The 19,884-nt window shown below is 44.7% G+C and overlaps 1 protein-coding gene across 5 annotated transcripts in view; it reads left to right on the top strand.

Annotated features, from left to right (window-relative positions):
• Cryl1 (crystallin lambda 1) overlaps window positions 1-19,617 on the top strand; it is a 121,531-nt gene extending 101,914 nt beyond the window's left edge. For all 5 annotated transcript variants that reach the window (XM_020177707.2, XM_074043673.1, XM_074043674.1 and 2 more), the window contains 3 exons: window positions 11,940-12,045; window positions 18,627-18,733; window positions 19,076-19,617. In XM_020177707.2, the coding sequence (XP_020033296.1) occupies window positions 11,940-12,045; window positions 18,627-18,733; window positions 19,076-19,189 (327 nt within the window). In that variant the 3' untranslated portion in view covers window positions 19,190-19,617. The remainder of the gene's footprint in view (window positions 1-11,939; window positions 12,046-18,626; window positions 18,734-19,075) is intronic.
• The last annotated feature ends 267 nt before the right edge of the window (window positions 19,618-19,884 follow it).

Genomic DNA, 19,884 nt, shown 5'->3' with positions numbered 1-19,884 from the left:
CACATGTTCTGTCTTGGTGTTCTCTGTATCACAGAGCACATTGAAAGTGGTCAGGGCCTTTTCTGCTTCATCTAAGCTTGGTGCATTCACTGGTTAGGGATGGGGTCCATACAACTTTCAGGGTAAGAAAAGTACCAGGTGGTTTGGGATGTGAAGGGAGCCTGTTAGATACAGACCTGTGAGCCTCTGTCTAGGTGTCTGGAGTGCTGGGCAGGCCAGGCCAGAGAGAAATGCTGTTCCCTGTCATCTGTATTCCAACAGCTCTAAGTAGATAAAACCCAGGCATGGGTTTCCAGGCTCTGGCCCAGGTTGGGGTCTGGGCTGGATGAGGACAGGCAGTGGACCTGGTCAGAGCAAGGACTTGTATTTCCATCCCACATGGGTGGAAATATATATATATATATTTTTTTATATATATATATATTATATATATGTATATATTTTATATTATTATATATAATCTATATGTAGATATAATCTTTTTGTAATGAGAACATTTAAAATCTATTCTTCAAACAGTTTTCAATATATAGTACATTATTATTAACTATGGTCACCTTATTGTGCAAATGATCTTGAGCACTTATTCCTCCTGGCTAATTAAAACTTGATTCCCTTTGATCAATGTCTCTGTGTCCCTCTTTCCCCACTCCCTGGCAGCATCCTTTCTATGAGTTCAACTTGTTTAGGTGCCACATGTAAGTGACAGCATGTGATGTTTGTCTTAGTGCCTGGGTTATTTACCTTAATATAATGTCCTCCAGGTCCATTCATTTAATTGTAAATGACAGGATTTCTTTCTTTTTTAAGGATAAATAATATTCCACTGTGTATATACACCACATTTTCATTCATTGATGGACACCTAGGTTGATTCCTTATCTTGGCTGTGAACAGTGAAGATGTTGTTTTTAACATGTTGATTTTAGTTCTTTCGGATATATACCCAGAGGTGGGATTGTTGGATCACGTGGAAGTTCAGCTTTTTAATTTTTTTTAAAGAATATCCATTCTGTTCTCCATAATGGCTACATCAATGTATATTCCCATGTGGTGTGTTATATGTTTTAGATTTGCTTATATTGTGTTAAGAATTTTTTTGCATCTTAATTCATAGGAGATATTCATCTGTAGGTTTTTCTGTACCATCTTTGATTTTGATGCCAAGGTAATACTGTCTGCCTAAAATGAGTCGGGAAAATTTTCCTCCTTTTTCTGTTTTCTATAAGACATTATGTAATTGCTTTGTTGAATGTTTGATAGGATTCTTCACAGAAGCCATCGGGACCCAGTGAATTCTTTTGCAAGAATGTTTACATTACAAATTAAACTTCTTTAATAGTTATAAAACCATTCAGGTTGTTTCCTTTTTATTGAGTGGTGGTTTGTGGTGATTGAGAAATCAGCCATTTCTTCTAAGGTGTTGAATTTCTGAGCATTCCTTTTAATACATTTAAGTCTGTAGTGACTTCCCTGGCTTTGTTCCTGAAATTGATTCGTGCCTGATTTTTTTTTTCCTTTGTCATCTTGCTAGAGGTTTATCAGGTTTTTTTTTTGAGAAGCAAAACTGTATTAGCCAGCTTTCCGTAACTGTTATAAAATAACTGAGATTATCAACTTAAAAAGGAAGTTGTTTAATTTTGACTCACGGCTTTGGAGGGTTCAGTCCATAGGTGGTTGGTGTCATTGGTTTTGGGCCTGTGGCAAAACATCATGGCAGTACATCATGGTGGGAGCACATGGCAGAGGAGGCCTAATCACTTCATGGTGATCAGGCACAGAAAATAGAAGAAGAGGAGGGGCTGGGGCTCCCAATATTTCCTTCAAGGGCACATCCCTAGTGACTGGAAGGGGTCCTCTTAAAGGTTCCACCACTTCCCAATAGTGTCAAAGAGAAACAGGGGACTAAGCTTTTACCACATGGGCCTTTGGGGGACATTTAAGACCCAAATGATAACTTAAACTGTTTCAGTGATTTTCCCCCATTTTCATTCTCAGTCACTAACCCTGGAAGGCATATTCGAATACTTTCATTCAAGCAAGCAGGAGAGATTCTAAGGAGAGGAGGAGGGGAAGGAGATGGGGGTGAGCAGAAGAGAAGTCTCCCATGCAGACACATCCGTTTTGGGTGAGGGGAGTATCATGCTGTAGCATCATTTCTAGGTGAGAAGGAGAAAATGGTGGGAATGAGAAGCACTTTCTTGTCTTGTCTTTGCAGTCTAGGGCATGGCACGTTGTCTTGCCCTAGCCAGTTCACAGACTTTTCCCACACAGCCCTGTGATCACCTCAGATCCTCTGGAGCAGAACAAGTAGCTGGTGTCCAAGGTAATGAAAGAGCTGGGGTCTGTAGTATTGCCTCTTGGTATTCCTCCCATTTCTTCCCCTCTTCTAGTTTGGTTTCACATTTGGGACAGAGAAGCCCTCTGTGGACTGGCAAATGCCAAACGGATATATCTGGCCACACTAGTAACAATTATTTCCCTTGACAGGAGCCAGGGTCATTGGGTGACAAGATCCTTTTGGCTGGGGATGTAATTTCAAGTTCATATTCCTGAGGCATTAACACAATGAGGGAAGTTGTGTTGTGATGAAAAACTTTTTGGCCAGACAATAGCTGAGTTTGTTGCCTCATCAGGGCAAGGTAGTTGGAGGAGTTGGGAATGAATCATGAAGCCCTTAACAGGTTCTCAGCTGCTAGTGTGTTTTGATGATGAGCCTTGGAAATTGCTTACCTTGGTTTTATTCTTCTGGGTGTTGTAATCCCTCAGCTGGATTTTCATTCTTAGGACTGTATAGGAGCAAGAAGTGGGTTTGCTAAATGAGCTGACAATCGGCAGATTGACAGGAGAAAGACATACCTATTTATTAACATGCCTGGGGGAATCAGAGGACAGTGAGTACCCAGTAAGCCCAGGAGGTCCAGAGGGTCATGTGCCCTTCTTCATAGGGTAGAGGGAGATGGGGAAACATAGGCCCCTTTTGAGGGGTAGTTAAAAATTTTATAGGGGAAAAGAATGACCTGGGAGACAGACTGTAGTTTGTAAATGATTCTCTTGAAAGTTAAGCAGGCCTAGGAGACAGACAATATCTTGTGACAAAGTCTATCTAAGTGTGGTGGCAGTCTCAATCTTCCTTCAGGTGATGCATTGTTTAGTTAACAAAACCTCAGTGGGAAGTGAAGGCAATTGTTTTCCTTTGTCGGTCTGGTCTTTAGCATCTCTAGCATCTGCTGGTGTCCAGCATCTTTAATTTAGGATAATCAGCATACCAGGGTGAGGAGACAGCCTGGGACCCCCTTCATCCCAGGCTGCAGAAATGAAGGAGCTGGGGTCTGTAGTATTGCCTCACAGGTGCTGGTCCCATTTTCCCACCTCTTGACTTGTCACAGAGACTATGGTCTGTGGCATCTGAGCAGGGCTTCTTGGGGTTCTAGAACTTTGTCATCGGACTTTATTTCAGACATGATTGGCAACTGCTAGAAGGATTTGTTCCAGTTAATAAAGGGTACCTCAAAGATCATGTGGTCAGACTAGCAGATAAGTCATCTTGTGTTGAACTCTTCAGGGTCTTCTGTTGAATACCATTTACCTGAGGATAATCAGGAGTTGGAGTGGAGATGCAATGGGCCTGTTTCTTACTGGGATTCAGTGAGGATTAATGGCCTTTGTACAGACGGCTTGCACTGTGTGTGCACAGTTTACAATGATGCTGCTTTCTGAATCCATTTTTCTTTTCTGTGCGCAACAGCTGCTCAGAGTGATCTCTGAGCCAAAGGGCTCATTTCCTATCTCTCTGCTCAGGTGTTGTCCCTGAGGGCAGCATGGGTCTTACCTGGGAGCTTGCTAGAAGTGCAGCTGCTGGAGTTTCCCAGGCCTACAGAAGCAGAATGCATTGTAATAAACCAGGAGATTCTGTGGACATCAAAGTCCAACAAGCACTGATTTATGTGACTTCCCTAAGGCTCAAGCCCAGAGTCTTGATATATTATGTTTCCTTTGTTCTAAGATGAACTCTTTTGGGGGTTACAGTTTAACATGCCCCAAATCAACCTACATGTTATGATTGATGTTTTCTTCCTTCATGGAACATTAAATTCCAATTTAGCTTTCAGTTGATGGAGTCTTCATTTCATGAGATACAGACTATTTCACTTCCTTGGTTGTTTATCTTTCTCCTTTATTTCTCTGCCTACATATATGTGTCTCTTTATGGCTTCTCTTTATTTCAGACTTGGGTTTATGGTAGATACATGTGCTTCCACTCAGATAAAGGCATGATCACGATATAGCTATGATTTACAGTCCTAGTTAAAGACACTACTACCTCTGGCTATCCCCAAAGTGACATGAAATTTGAAATCATTTTTAAAAGTTTCAGTTTACTTTTCACTAAAACATAAGTATCAGAATAAAAGAATGAGAGGTTATAACTGTCCAGAAGGTGATAATGGCTCTTCTAAATCATAAGCCAGATTCTGCTATACCTGGACTTGCTTGGAGGCCAACACCCTGTGCCTTTGTCCCATTCACACACTTGTCACCAGCCACCTGCCAGCCCTATGACTTCCTAAGCAGGGATGCAAATTATGATCATGGTGTCTTGTTAGGAGTAGAGGGCCTGTGTAGACAGAAGTACATCCCTGAGGAGAAGCAGATGGAAATGGCACCCCCAGCTGTGGGCTGGGGGTACAGTAACAGCATTTCACTACTCTACTACTAAGCCTCACCAGCAGGCGATCAATCTGTCAGAAATGGTGGGTTTTGATGGTTTTGATCAAGCAGTAGAGCACCTGCCAAGCAAGCATGATGTCCTGACTTCAAACCCCAGTACCATCCCCCCTCCAAAAAAAAAAAAGTAAAAGTGGGTTTCAGCTCCTCCAGTTTGCAGCTGAGAAGTTAGCAAGCAGGGACAATGGGGCAACAATGTCCCCAAGAGAGAAGGCCAAGAGGAGGGGAGGTGAACTCTGCAGGGCTCTCTTCCTGTGGGACATGGTCTTCCTCACCTGCTACCAGCTGCAGGTAGAAGCTGGGCAGGGGTGCAGCACGGTGGAGCAGGGAGCAGCACAGCACAGAGCATAAAGCTCTGGCAGGAATTATCAGGGGACAGACAGAAGTGGGCTGTGCAGACTTACCCTCTGATTCAAACCTCTCTATAAAAAACTTTATTCCCAGAGGATCCCTCAGTTAAGGTACAAGTCAGGCATCCCTAATGTGAGTACCTGAAATTTGAAATGCTCCAAAATGTAAAGTTCTGTGGTCTTCACATTGGAGTCCAGAAAGCTTCAGGTTTCAGATTTTCTGATTGGGGATACTCAGCTGATAGTCCACGCAAATATTCTAAAATGTGAAAAACTCTGAAATCCAGGGTACTTTTGGTCTCTGCCCTTTGGTTTCAGATAAGTGATGCTCAGCCTTTACAGAAAGGTAGTAAATTATTTCCAGTCATGCAAGTGAGAGCGATTCTTTTTGTCCTTGTGTTTACTAAGGGGAAAACCTTTCCTTTCCTTCAGATTCTTTGCTGCTGTTGGTTTTGCCCTGAAAACATTGTAATACACATAGCATACTAAGAAAAAGTACCCAGGGAATTTTCTCTGGGCCCCTCCTTTCCCCTCCATTTTTTTGGTTTGTGCCTCTTTTAAAACTTCAAAAAAAATTCAAAGGGAAAACTATCACCTGTTCGCCCTCCCCCAGGCCAAACTGCTTTCCTCTGTGTTCTTGTCTAGCCTCTAGTTATTGTGAACACTTCACTCAGGTTTTTATTCACTTTTAATGACATCCTAAGACTTCATTTAGTTGAATTTTTAAAACTTTGAGTGCTTCCTCCATTGGGGGTGGTTTGGTGGGCTTCAGGTTTTTTGTCATGATGGCACCTCTGTGACCCCTTTGCACATGAGCCTCTTCCTCTGGGTCATTGCATGGAGAAATCTGTGGGTGTGGGCTCGCCCTGCCAGAGAGAGGTGCTTTTACCACTTGTTATAGGTGGCCAAACACCTCTCCTGTGGTCTCTAACTGCACGACCTGCAGTGACCACTGGCCCTTTCCTCTCTTCTTCCCACTGAGCTTGGCTCTCCAGTCCTCTAGGAGGGCTCTTTTCTTCCAGGATGGTGTTTTATGGACATGACTCAGTGTCCTATCAGTCCACTATTCTAGAGTTGGCAAAATCTTCTGAGTCATTGTGCAGGAATGTCTGTGTCGCTCCTCCAAGAAAATTTGTAGGTGTTGGTAAGAGTTTGTCCACTCACAACCCCACCACAAGCCTGTGAGTGACAGTGGCGTCACTTGGCCGCCTTTTCTTTTCTCCTTACTGAGATCTCCTGTCCGCCTCACCTTCTCTCTGGAAGGCAGCGTGGGTGGAGATGCTGCCTGGGTGTTTCTTCCTTGCTTCAGAGCCAGTTTCATGGTGTGTGGAAGAGAATCAGTGTGTGGCAAAGAAAATAGAAAACAAAAGCATATAAGAATGTGTTGATGGAGGGGACTAAGTCACAATTCTAACTCGCTTCTCATGAGAACCTCCTGAGTCATTGTGGTAGCTCTCAATTTAAACTTCCAGGTCTGGAATTCTGTTCCTCCCTGGGCTGTTTGCAAGGACAGCAGGGATGGATGCTCAGCTCAGCACCCTCAGCCATTCTGGAGTGACTTCTGTGCCACCAGCTGTTCTCACACAGCCAGGCCTGGACATTTGTGGGGACAAGGGAATTGCCCAAGTTTAAGCTAGTTCATCTTTGCAGAGATCAAGGTGGCCCCTCTGTCTGTCATCCCTTCTCCCTGGCATCTGATGGGGTTGGTGCTTCCTTCTTGTCACCTCAGATGACTGAAGATGGCAGAGTCCCCTCTGTCTCACTGTGCATTTCATTATCTAGCCTACCTGAGGTAAAGCCTTTTCTTATTCCTCTCCCTTTTTGTTTCTCAGTTAAGACAATGGACTTGTACCCTAATAACCTAGAGGCAGGGGGAGGAGGGGTGTAGGGATTCATTTGGAACCTCACCTGCATTCCTGGGTGGAGAATCTGTGCTCCTGGGAGTGACGGAGTTAAAGGAGTATTTGCACACAAAAACTTTAGATTTGGGACCTAGTGGGAGGAAATGCCAAGCAAAACAAAAAACTGGGAATTAGTAAAGAAGAATTAGACAAGGGAAGGTGGCATGAAGAAAAATGAGAAAAAATGAAAAGTCATGTAGAAACTACATGGATTGAATAAGAAAATTGGAAGCATGGGATGATTAGAGAGGAGAGATGATTCTGAGTAGTTGGAGCTCAGTCAGGCATTCCTTCATCAAACGCTGTCCACTGAATCCAAGTGAGACCATCACCTGCCTCCTGTCTTCTGGGTCTATCAGAGGACCAGATCCACCATCATTTCATTGTTAATCATTAGGTAAATCTTGCTGATTCCTCTCCCCACCCCAAGCAAAAGTGGCAGATCCTAAATGCCTAAGGGTGAAAACCAGGCTTTGAGCTTTTGTTCCTTACAGAATTGGACTTGGCCAGCCCAGAGTGCCCAGCTGTTCCGTCAAGCACAGTCTGACTCTGTCTGTGGAGATATTTTATAGATTAATCAACTTTAAATAAAGGAGATTATTTTCTATAGTCTAGTGGGCTACATCCCATTGCCTGAAAAGTCTGGAAGGCAGAAATGAGTCTTCCCTGAAGAAGTGCCAACTCTGGCCTGCAGGGTGACCAGCCTTCCCTCCTGAGAGCTGTGCTAGGATTTCACACTCACCATCCCACACCCACTTAAGCCAGTTCATTGAAATAAATCTCTTCACACTTAGACGTTTGTTCAAATACAGTGAGCTATCTGTACCTGCGGATCACAGATTCAACCAGCTGTGGAAAAAAATGTGCATCTGTACTGAAAATGACTGATTTTTTTTCTTATCATTATTTCCTAAACGATATGGCATAAAAACTATTTTTATACCGTTTACATGGCCTTAGGTGCTCAAGGTCATCTAGAGGTGATTGAAAGAATATGGAAGGATGTATATGGTTTTATGCAATTTCTTTGACAATTTAATTCAGGAATTTGAGTATCCACAGATTTTTCTGGAAGGACCCTGACTGATACATCCCTAAATCTTTAATTATACTTAAAATGTGGATCATAGTAATTGAGTACCTCATATACTATCTATCTTTATCATCTCTTACTTTACTGTAACTGTCTCGTGGCCTCCCCCACACCCAGCTTGGGCATGGAATTTTAGCAAAGCATGTGCCTGGGCCCTGTGTGTGTCAGTTGTTTGTGGTAAGTCCCTGATTTTAGCTCAAGAAAGAAGAGGCAAGAAGCTTTCCAATGAAAGGGGATTCCTTGCCCCTCCACCTGGGCCTTTTTCCCCTGTGATTGTTCATGATATGGTTACAAAAGCAGGGTTTGAACTAACCATGATCTTAGTGTGTTGCTGTATATGAGTTTTTAGGAATCTCTTAACCTCTTAGAACTCTTCTTTGTACACATGACTTGAGAATTTTGCCGCAATATGAAGGAAGTACTGATAACTGCTCAGACAAATGCTTTACCTCTGGGTGGGGGTGCAGCCTTCAAACAAGTGTGCCATACTCCACTGATCTCCCCAGAAATGTCAGGCAGTCCAGTGTTTCAACATTAACACTGTTTCTGCCTTTTCTTATTGTTAGGATAATTTAGGTAACAGATACCATAGGCTTTGGCTGGAGTTGAGTTCAGGAGCAAAACAGTTTCAACACACACTGAATGTGAAACATTTATCACAATGCTGAATATAGCTTCACATTTTTGCCTTGGCATTGTGAAATTTCAGTCAGCAAGGAATTGAATTACCCATGGTTGCTTTCTTTCTCTGGATTTAGCTTCTTGGTAAAAACACATTTGTTGAGAAATATCCTTTAGAAATTCTAAGCAGGGTAAGAAGAAATGCGGAAGTGAATATATCAAGGTTATTTCCTATCCTAACTTGTCCTACTGGGGGTAGTGACTAATAAAAAAGAGACCCCCTCCCTTAGATGAAATCGGAAGGTGAGGAGAACATCTGGGAATTGGAGAGTGTGTGTCGCCTCCAATGATGCTCTCCCCTATTTCAAGCTGGAGTTAGGGTGCAGTTAGCGAGATGACATGAGTCAAGATGCAGTCACTCCAGGGCGGGGGCTGTAGCTCAGTGGGAGAGCACTTGCCTAGCATATATGAGTCCTAGGTTTGATCCCCAGCAAAGACAAAACAAAACTTAACTACTCTGAGTGGCTCACCTTTTGTATATTTTGAAATCCCTTTATAAGCAGCTCTAAATATACCAACTCCAACTGTAAAGAAAAATGTCAAGCCAAACAGCACTGTGAGTGTACGGTGACTTCCGTATTTGCATCCTTCACAGTTTGAAGGCTACAGTGAAAACTTTAGACTTTGGAATGTTGACCTGGAAACTGATTCTGAGGGGTGTCCTCAGAGCCATGCCTGGCTGCCCTTCACAGCATTCCAGAGCCCACAGGGTGCAGAAACACACAGCCCAGCCACCAGGCAGCCTGGAGAAAGGCCAGAGCCACTTTTCCTGCCCTGAGTGCTTGTGAAGCAGGGACAGGCAGGTGGGATTGGTAGTTTTCCATCTGATGGGTTTCTCAGTGGTTCTGTGCAGGACCGTGGGCCTTCTGTGAATGATTTCCTCCTCTGCGGTGCCCCTCTGACCTTACCGCTCTGTTTTGAGAACTGAAAGGAGAGACACCTGTCAGCATTTAATAAGTTATTTGCCATCCCTGGCAGTTCAACTGAACCCATGGTAGGATGATTGAGAACTAACAAGAAGTGCAGTGAGACACCATCGCACCTTAGCAGATCAGCATAGTTCAGCAGGCATGACATCACCCAGTGACAGGAGGACACAGAATGGTGGGAAGAACTCTGCACATGGTGCCAGAGGCAGTGACGATGAGACATTGCTTTGGAGAACTGCTTAGTGTTGCCTCATAAAGCGGAAGATGGAGGGTGGCCTGCTGTCGTTCCCAGCTATTCCACTTGGACATGGACCAGAGATGTGTTCCAGAATGTTCTCTGTTGTCCTGTGTACAGAATCCACACACCGGAAGCAACTCAGATGTTCACAAGCAAAAGGATGGATAGTCAGCTGTGACTTTTGTACATCAACAAGAATGGAAAAATTACAGATACATACAGCACAGGTGCTTATTTATTTGGTGTTAGAGATCAAATCCAGGGCCTTGGGTATAGTGGGCAAGTGCTCTGCTACGGAGCCAAATGCCCAGTCCTGTGTGCATCTTATAAATATACTGAGAAACAGATGCAAGTAGCACAAGAATGCATATCTCTTGGCTCCATGAGCTGGAATATTAGAAATAGGCCAAAAGCAAACTCCTGTTGAATGTAGACATAGATGGTCAGTTTCGAAGGCTGAGAAGTGGCAGTGGAAGTCAGGGTGTCTGTCTCTAGGAAGGAGGGCATGCTGGCTCTGTGTGTGACCTACGCAGGTGTCTGTTTTGTGTGTGTCTCACAGACGCATGCACACACTTGCCTGCTACATGGAAAGTGACTCTTAGGAGTAGAGTTGGTCAGTTGGGCATAGGTCATACTTGCCCTTCATAGATGGTGGGCTCTGTCTTTATCTTGGCTCTTCAGCTCCATCCTCCCCAGTCGGTCTTGCCATGGACTCTCAGACAACCGGGAGTGGTCCAGACACCCAGGGAGACCTGAGGCTCCTGAGACCTGCAGGTGGCAGCTTTTCTCTCTAAAGCATCGAGGGTCTCTGGCTGCCTTTGAAGTCTAGGCAGTGGGAAGTACCAGCAAGCCAGGACAGACTAGACTGCTCCAACCTCAGGGCCCAAACATCCTGGGCTGCCTGAAGGCCAGAAAATGCCTCCCTATGGCCCAGAGAGCCAAACTGACCCTCAGAGCCCTCCCTCAGGCTGATGAGGACATTCTTCTCAAGTAGGACATCAGGCAGCCCTTTCAGGGAATGACCCAAACCCAGAGTGAAGGGGATATGTCTGGTGGCTCCCAGCCTGTCACTGCAAACCAAGTGCATGGTATGTGATGTGCCTGTGGGGTGTGGGAACTGGGGCCCCCAGTTGAGGACTACCAAAGGGAGAGGTGGCACAGCTAGTGGCCTCTGACAGACAGCATGCCCAACAGTGCTCTATGAAAGAAAGTGCTCAGGAAAGGAGACCAGAGCTACAGTTCCCACAGGAATGCTGCCAGTCTGACCAAGTGTCATGGCTTCCCTCACATCTGCCCTCACAACTGACGGTTGAAATGTCTAAGGTACAGAGGACCTCAGGTGGGAATGGCCTGGCAGTCGGTCCAGAGATCACACAGAGATTTATTTATGTGCCCCTGCCCTGTGCCCTCTGAGAGAGGCTGGATCAAAAATAGGCCAAGGAGCATAGGTGATCTCTTGGATGCCTAAGCCAAGAGCAGAGCAACTTGCCTCTGGCTTTGCCATGTGTGTTTGCAGAAGATTCTAGAGCCCCACCTTGGCACACATACCCATGGTTCCAAGCTGCACTTCTTCAAAATACGGTACTTTTTACAAACTCATTGAACATGGAACAAGGCCAGACTTGCAGGCAGATGAGTTCTGATAGTGCCTTCCAGATCTTTGGATGTCTCAGACTTACTCCCCACCTTCTAAGCAAACATCCAGAAAATCCTTCTTGCCCTTTTCCTCCCATACTTTATCCTGTAGGGCTGTAGGGCAGGCATGGTGAGGAGGACAGGGGGTGCAGGTTAACTGCAGGGATGAGAAATGGGTATTTGACCATTTAATAGAATAATCTCTTCAGGACCCATGTATATAGGATAGCTCTGTTGTGCAAATTCAATGCAAATACAATTCTAGAGAATCTTTTGGAGAGTATTTAAGGGATATTACCCTAAAGAAGGTAGGATGGAAGCGGCAGCAGAGACATTGCCTTTCCAGAGAACTCATCTGTGTGCTTCCCGCTTCTCCCCACATAGGAAGGAATAGTGTCTCCTAGTGACCTGGACCTTGTCATGTCAGACGGATTGGGCATGCGGTATGCGTTCATCGGACCCCTGGAAACGATGCACCTGAATGCTGAAGGTATGCATCGGGACTCCAGTGTTGAGCATGGGGTTCTGTGCTGTGAGTATTTGCGTGGTTCTATAGCAGTCTTTTTAAGCTGAGTAGAAATGGCACACTGGGAGACTATGGCCCCTGGTAGCTCACAGGTATAGGCTGGAACACAGAGCGCTGTGCACGGAGGAATAGATCCACAGTGAACCAGTGAACTCAGAGCTCTGATTGTTCAGCAGCTCCTGGGGGGAAACTAAGAGAGGGATGTGGCATGATGGGAAGAAAAGTGGAATTTTTCTGGAGAAGGCAATGAGGTTGTCTATGGAGGCAAGAAGAAAAGGATTAAAAAAAGATTAGAAGATAGGAGTGTAAACAGCCAGTGCCCGAGGTGGCTTTGGCTTATGTATGGGCAACTGATAGGTGTGCTTTGCCTTCTGGCAGGCTGGGAAGCCATGAGGCAGGTGCTGCCACAGGACTCAGGCTGGTACAGGCGTGCAGAGCAGGGCTGTCCAGGCAGGTGCCTGACATCTGACCTCAGAAGTCTTGGGGGAAGTCAGCAGAAGCCCATGACTGGTAACGCCTAAAGAAAGAACTTGAGGAGGATAAGAATGAAACTCCCTGAACCAGACTTTAAACAATCCATAAAGAAGATGTTGTTTATAAAACAACTAACCAATAAAACCTATACCAAATTTAAGCAAAGTAAGTAAAAAAGCTATCATCAAAATCTGGAAAGAAGTCACATAGATATCATGGCTATCTCTTGGTGTTAAAATAAAATTTTTAGTTTAGTTTTTTTTTTTTAAAACAGATCTCTCTGTTGTAGCCCAGGATAACTTCGAACTCAGTAGTTCAGGCTGGCCTTGAACTGTCATTCCTCCTGCTTCTGCCTCCTCAGTGCTGGGATTATAGTTGTGCGGCACCATGCTGGGCACAATATAAAATTTTTTGTTTTGTGGTGTTGAGGTTGGAACCTAGGCCTCACACATGCTAGGCGAGCCCTCTACCACTGAGCTGTATCCCAGCCCTTGTAATTTTTATTTTTAAAATTTTTTTCCTATGGTCTTGTAACATTTAAAAATTTTTATTATCTTTTTGGTTTTCTGTATTGTTATACATTTATACAATTACTGTATATTGCTTTAACAGTGACATCTTTAACTGGTAAAACATATGTGGAAAGAGAAAAGAAATGTTGGTCACAGCTCCATTGTCTGCATTTAACAAAGGAGAGTGAGAAACTGTAACTTATCCAGGAAAAGGGTGACGGGGGTGTATGTGTGTGTGTGTGTGTGTGTGTGTGTGTGTGTGTGTGTGTCAGGGGTGTGTGTGTGTGTCACGGGTGTGTGTGTGTGTGTGTGTCAGGGGTGTGTGTGTGTGTCAGGGGTGTGTGTGTGTGTGTGTGTGTGTGTGTGTGTCACGGGTGTGTGTGTGTCAGGACCAGAACAAAAAACTAGACATGGCAGGTAGACAGGTTTGTTCTCGGTATGTGGCATGAAGAAGTTTGTAGTACCTGATGACCAGGAGGAGGTGGTACTGTGAGTGGTGAGGGGCCAAAGTCACACATGGAGAGGAACTCCTGCTTGGTGTGGGAAGTGGAGTTAGTGACCTCATAGATCTGACTTCAGGCCTGTAATTTTGCCATGCTTTGGTACTATCTCAATTTCCCCCAGAGTAGTTAAGGAAGCATAATATTCACTTTCCAGTGAATGTTAAGGACAGCTTTTCTAGACTCGTCTTACATAGTGCAGACGCAAATGATTTCAGGAGTGGACTGGCCATGTGTGCTGTAGTCCAATATGTGCTGGGGGGGTCTTCCTGACATCACACTTTGCTAAAAGTAGCTGAAGGAGTACAGGAGGCTCCCAGCCACCCCACCATGCTGAAAGATGATGAGAAAGGATGACCGTGGTCACAGGAAGACCAAGTGAAGAAAGACGCCCTTGTACAAGTGAACTAAGAGAACATCATTAAGATGATGGGTGATTTCAGATGTTCCAGCCGGACCTTCTAAGTGCTGAATACACTCAAGCATTTGAAGTAGATATGGACACTGCCTGATAAACCACCATAACTTACTTTCTTTTTTTTTTTCTTGAGAAAAAGAAGATAGTTGAGGTATGAGAAATCAATAGGGAGAGAACTGAGAATAGCTTTGAGTCTGAAATAAATAGAAACAGAAGCCAGTGACAACAGAAACTCAGGAGTCGAGTGGGGTGGCAGACAGGAAGGAGGCCCAGTTTTTCAAACAAAGCTGGTATGATAAGAAACCTAATTGGCTTCTGTGATAATGCGACGGATGCAGCATTCAAGTTCAGAGCATTCCAAGGCTGCAGGTGGACAGTTAGAAGATCTGGCCAGAAGTCGATAGGTAGGTGAGGGAATGCTTCTGTTTTGTAATACTGTTTTCATAGAGCCAAGCAGCTCAAGTTAAGGAGTGATTTTAGTCTTGGAAGCTACTGTTCATCTAGAACTAGTGCAAATACTTTAGGATTTGTTTTTAGTCTAAGAAAGCAGCATCTAAGAAACAGGAGTGCAAGGTGCTTGCTCTGCCCCTCTGGCTACTTTTTCGATGTATTCCCCATGAAGCACAGGCTGTGAGAGTGGTGGTTCCAACTGGTGGGGCCAGATGGTGGGGGCCTTGCCCTGGCTCTCCCACTTACTGGCTGTACAACTTGGGGTCAGTGCACCTCAGTTTTCACAACTGCTAAGCAGGAACAACAACAGCAACCCCTTCCAGGTGTGAGAATGAAGCCAGAAGGAAGAACTGAGTGGTGTGGTCTTTAATAAATGTTACCTTCATGCAGTTTCGTCTTGTTTAATTTATTGCTCTTATAGGATTTTTTTTGGTTTCAGTTTGTTTAATTCTCCCCAAATGTTTCACATGTACATGAGAGAGAAATACAGAATAAATACGATGAGGACAGTTTTTGTTGGGCCTGGTTTGTTTCTTTGCTAAGTCATGGTCCTACTATGTCCCGGATGGCTGTCTGAGCTGTCTTGGTATTTTCTTCTGAGAACAACGGTGTCTCAGAATCTGCCAGCCCCTAGAATTCACCTCCAGGTGAACTGGTTGTTTACCATTTCGCCACAGAAATTTCCTCTCATGGCTAGATTGGCCAGGATGCCTGCCTGGTGGGTTTGGGGTCATCTGTGTGGGACTGTCACTTGCTGTGGAAACAGCTGAGCTGAAGGTGGGGACTTGTTGAGGGAAGTGGTTCCAGGTTGGCTCTACCTTCTGGGCCCTGGGCAAGTCCTTACTCAGGTTTGGGAATTTGATCCCAGGAGGGGTAGTAGATAACAATTGCTCTGTGCTTTCGGCATTTTTCATCTGCTTTAATAAGTTCTGTGAAACCCTGTTTCTTAAAACCGGTGAATTTATGTAGGTGAGGGTCATCAGCTGGGTGAAACCAGATTCATCTGGTGTGGGCAGCAAGAGTGCTGTCCAAGAAACTGAACACTAGTGTGCCCAGAATAGTGTCAGGAAAACCAGTGGCTTCACAGCTCCACAGCTGAAGAATCCCAGACCACCAAGATAAGCTCAACTGAGTCTCATCAGACTCCATTCTTTTTCCTTTTCATGCAGTACTAGGATTTGAACTCAGGGCCTCACACTGCTAGGCAGGTGCTCTTCCACTTAAGCCACGCCACCAGCTCTTTTTTGCTTTAGTAATTTTTCAGGTAGGGTCTTGCGTTTTTGCTCTGGACCAGCCTTGGATCAGTCTTCCCACCTACACCTGGCTCATAGTTAGAATTACAGGTGTGCACCACCACACCTGGCTCATAGTTAGAATTACAGGTGTGCACCACCACGCCTGGCTCATAGTTAGAATTACAGGTGTGCACCACCACACCTGGCTCATAGTTACAATTACAGGTGTGCACCACCACACCTGGCTCATAGTTACAATTACAGGTGTGCACCACCACACCTGGCTCATAGTTACAATTACAGGTGTGCACCACCACACCTGGCTCATAGTTACAATTACAGGTGTGCACCACCACACCTGGCTCATAGTTACAATTACAGGTGTGCACCACCACACCTGGCTCATAGTTACAATTACAGGTGTGCACCACCACACCTGGCTCATAGTTAGAATTACAGGTGTGCACCACCACACCTGGCTCATAGTTAGAATTACAGGTGTGCACCACCACACCTGGCTCATAGTTAGAATTATAGGTGTGCACCACCACACCTGGCTCCATTTTTTTTCTTTTTCCATATAAGCATCTCTTCAGAAATTATGTTCAGAGTGTTTTGAAAAGCTAAGTTCTCCAAGGGTTTTTGGAAGAGCAGAGCTCAAGCAAACAGAGGGCACGGACACATGGAAGGAAAGATGCAGGGAAGGCTAGACTGGGTTGGAACATAGGTAAGGACCAGCTAGTGGGATGAAAGGGGAAGGCACTGTGTTGAGTTTTCCCCATTTCTGATGGAATTGGTATTTTAATTTCCACTCAGAATTTTGTTGAACGGAGGGATAAGTTTTACTCTAAACAGCTTTACCATATTTTATTCTATGTTAAATAAACAAATGTGCCCTTAAAAGTTTCACAAAAGGCAGTAGGGAAAATTCGTTCTAGAAAGTTATGGGCAATTCAGATGGTTTCAGGGAGGTTTGGATCTTAAATGTCCCCAGAAGGCTCATGTGAGGAAGGCTTGGTCACCAGCCTGTGGTGCTCCTGGGGGAGGGTGGCACCTTTAGGAGGTAGGGTCTGGTGGCAGGAAGTGAGGTTACTGGGGGCACCCTTGAGCAGATGTTGGGAGACTAGCCCCGTCCTGTGTCTGCTTCCTGGCCACTATGAGGTACACAGCTCCTCCTCATGGACTCCAACCATGGTGTTCTGCCTTGATCAGGTCCAGAGCAATAGGACCAAGGGAGCATGGACTGAAACCTCTGAAACCATAAGCCAAAACAGACCTTTCCTCTTTTTAAGTTGCTTACCTTTGGTATTTTGTCATAGTGATAGAAAGCTCACACATCTTCTCACTTAGTATCTTCCCAGCTTACTCCATTTTTGTGTTTCTGCCTTTGTGTCAAAATGTTTATAATTTTGGGTGTGAATAAGTGAGCAAATAGAAAAAGTGAAGTAAATGCTTCATTTCTGAAAGGAAATAAATATTTAGGTTGTTTTTTCTGGTCTCTAGAAATGATAAACCATCTGAGGTGGTTTCAGCCATCCCTAAAACAGTTACAGAAATTTCCAGAATTCTGAGTTGCCAAGTTAACACTTACATAAAAAGAAGTAAAACCATTTCTTTAAAAAATTATCTACTGAGTAATTTCAAGTGTTAGTGTCAGAAAATTAATTGGGCTTTCTCTTTTCTTAAACTTTTAGCACACTGAGAGGGAAGGAAAACTATTTGAAGGAGCTAAAATGGAAACCCAGTGAATTCAGGCACACACATCATGTAGGTCAAAAAATAAACCCAAAAGGAGTTGTTTGTCTTTTTTTAAGAGGACTAACACTGATCATTTTATTTTGCAGTAATCATAGTTTTCATAGGGTGAGGGCCATGCTTTTGGGGGTGTCTGCAAATTCTCTAATTTAATTGTGCCCTTGTTATCTTTTTTGGCTGAAATGACCCACTGCTGATCAGGGCTTTGTGGGCCTGAGTGTGGAGCTCAGTGGCAGAACTCATGTTTAGTATGCACAGGCTCTGGACTGATCCCCAGCATCATAAAAAAATAATATTAAAAAGAAATGGGCCAAAGTTGGAGCAGGCAGGATTTCAGGACTCCTGAGCCTCCAGAATCTTAGGCCTGGCTTCTCTCTTGTTTCCATTCTGCTCCAGCAGCCCCAGCAGTCAGGATGGAGAGGAGGGGAGGACGTCGAGCAGCCATGGCTGTGTGTGTACTGCCGGAGGTGCTAAAGCTTGACCCGGCCTGTGCTATCCCCTTGTGCCCATCTGAGTCTGCTCATGCATGGCTGCACTTCTCCCTTCTCTCTCTAACGGATAAAACTCTTCTTGGTGTTTCTTTACCAAAGTCCTGCAGTGTAAGAATTGCTTCCAGAGGATACATACACGGGGCTCTGACAGGCCACCTCCACCCAAGCTTGAGCAAGTGAAAGATGCAACCCCGTGTGCAATTGTCTGCTTCCCTGCAGCTACCAGAGAAAGTGGTAACTGGATTTGTGCCTTGAGAGTGGGATGAGTAGGAGTTGACTTGAGTTTGGACATCATTGGTTCATAGAACATGTGTTCATGCCTGCACACAAATAACCTTAACCCATTGTTGAAGGAGGTGGTTCTGATAAATGAGGGAGGACAGTGATGTTCAGCAAGTCAGATGTGAATGCTGGCCTGCTGAGTGCCTCCGACATGGACCGGGAGAGGCCGTGGGCCAGGAATGACGCCAGCACTTCTCGGGGCTCAAGTTTCCTAGAGAAAGCATGTGTGAAGAGGAACTGGGAGGGTCCAGTTTGCTCCAAGCCTTCTGGTTGACTCATCTCCTTCCTCTGTGTTTCCTTTATGCCTGGAGGAGAAAAATGTAGATACCCTGTTCCCCAGGGCAAAACCCCTGAAACAGGCCTCCTAGTTTGCAGTTCACAGAATGTTTTTGCTGATATGATGGATTCTTGTGTTCATACCATTTCAGGTATGATAAGCTACTGTGACAGATACAGTGAAGGCATGAAACGTGTCCTGAAGACTTTTGGACCCATTCCAGAATTTTCCAGGGCCACAGTGGAGAAAGTTAACCAGGTAGGTAGACTCCCGGCCTAGAGCAGCCTGTGGGCTATCACATTGCCAGCTGTTTCCTCCCTTCTGCCTCCTGCAGGTAACTGGAACCTTGGCCCTTGATTTTGATAGTTCCTTTTCCTGCCTTTGCCCACACTTTCATCCTGATCACCAGGAGAACTTATGAGCAATGTGACCTGTGAACAGTAGCTCACTTTATCTGTCTCCAAAATCTCTCAAGACTTGGAAAGCTTGTGTTTTCTCTGCCTTGGTGTCTTTGAAAGCAATGTCTGCACAGTTAGCATAGTTAGGAAAGAGTTCCATTTCAGGCAACTGATTTCCTCCTATGCTTTCTCCTCCTCCCAGGACCTGTGTCTGAAGGTTCCTGATGACCCAGGGCACTTAGCTGCCAGGAGGCAGTGGAGGGATGACTGTCTCATGAGACTTGCTAAGCTGAAAAGCCAGGTGCAGCCCCAGTGAGTTTCTTGAAATGCCAGTGTCACTCCTCTCTTGAACGTCCTGTTGGGGAAAATCAAAAGCACTTGCTCTAATCTCTAAAGCAATGAGAAGCCCTGGGGTGCTTGGCTTGAACATTCAGAGGTCGTAGAGGCCAAGTTCTTCCATCAAGTTGTGCCTAACCCTGGACTGGGCTGTCACAGCAGTCTTCCAGATCTGAGGTGTGGGTTTCCTCCCACCTGGGCAAATAGTCTGAAGATTTTTAACCTCGTCTTTCCAGTGTGATTACACACAGCTGTACTTTACAGTCAGTTGCTAATAGATCATTTTAAAAGTACGGAAATATTCTTGTAATCATTTTTTTATTCTCTTTCTGAGTTCTCTGCACTTGTGAAGCAATGATCTCTATTTTGCTAATGCTTCTTTTGAATAAAAGTTTTTGATTCCATAAAGACATCTCTTTTCTTCAGCTCTGAGAACGAAGCACTTAGTCCTCACCATCAGCATGTTTTGGAATGACCATGATAGATGAATAATAAGCAAATACTTTGTTCTTGGTCCTTTGTCATCCAATAAAAGTCTAGTAATTTGGGCTAGTGTTTCCCAAAGTTGTCCAATGGTGGCCTGTGGTTCTCTGGCCGTATATATATATATATTTATATATATATAAATGTATGTAATTTTTTTTTTGGTAGAGGGCAGTACTGGGGCTTAGACTC

Source organism: Castor canadensis, chromosome 10 (genome assembly GCF_047511655.1).
Source record: "Castor canadensis chromosome 10, mCasCan1.hap1v2, whole genome shotgun sequence".
Lineage (NCBI taxonomy): Eukaryota > Metazoa > Chordata > Mammalia > Rodentia > Castoridae > Castor > Castor canadensis.
Note: the sequence above shows the minus strand (reverse complement) of the source record. Positions and strands in the feature narration are given on the sequence as shown.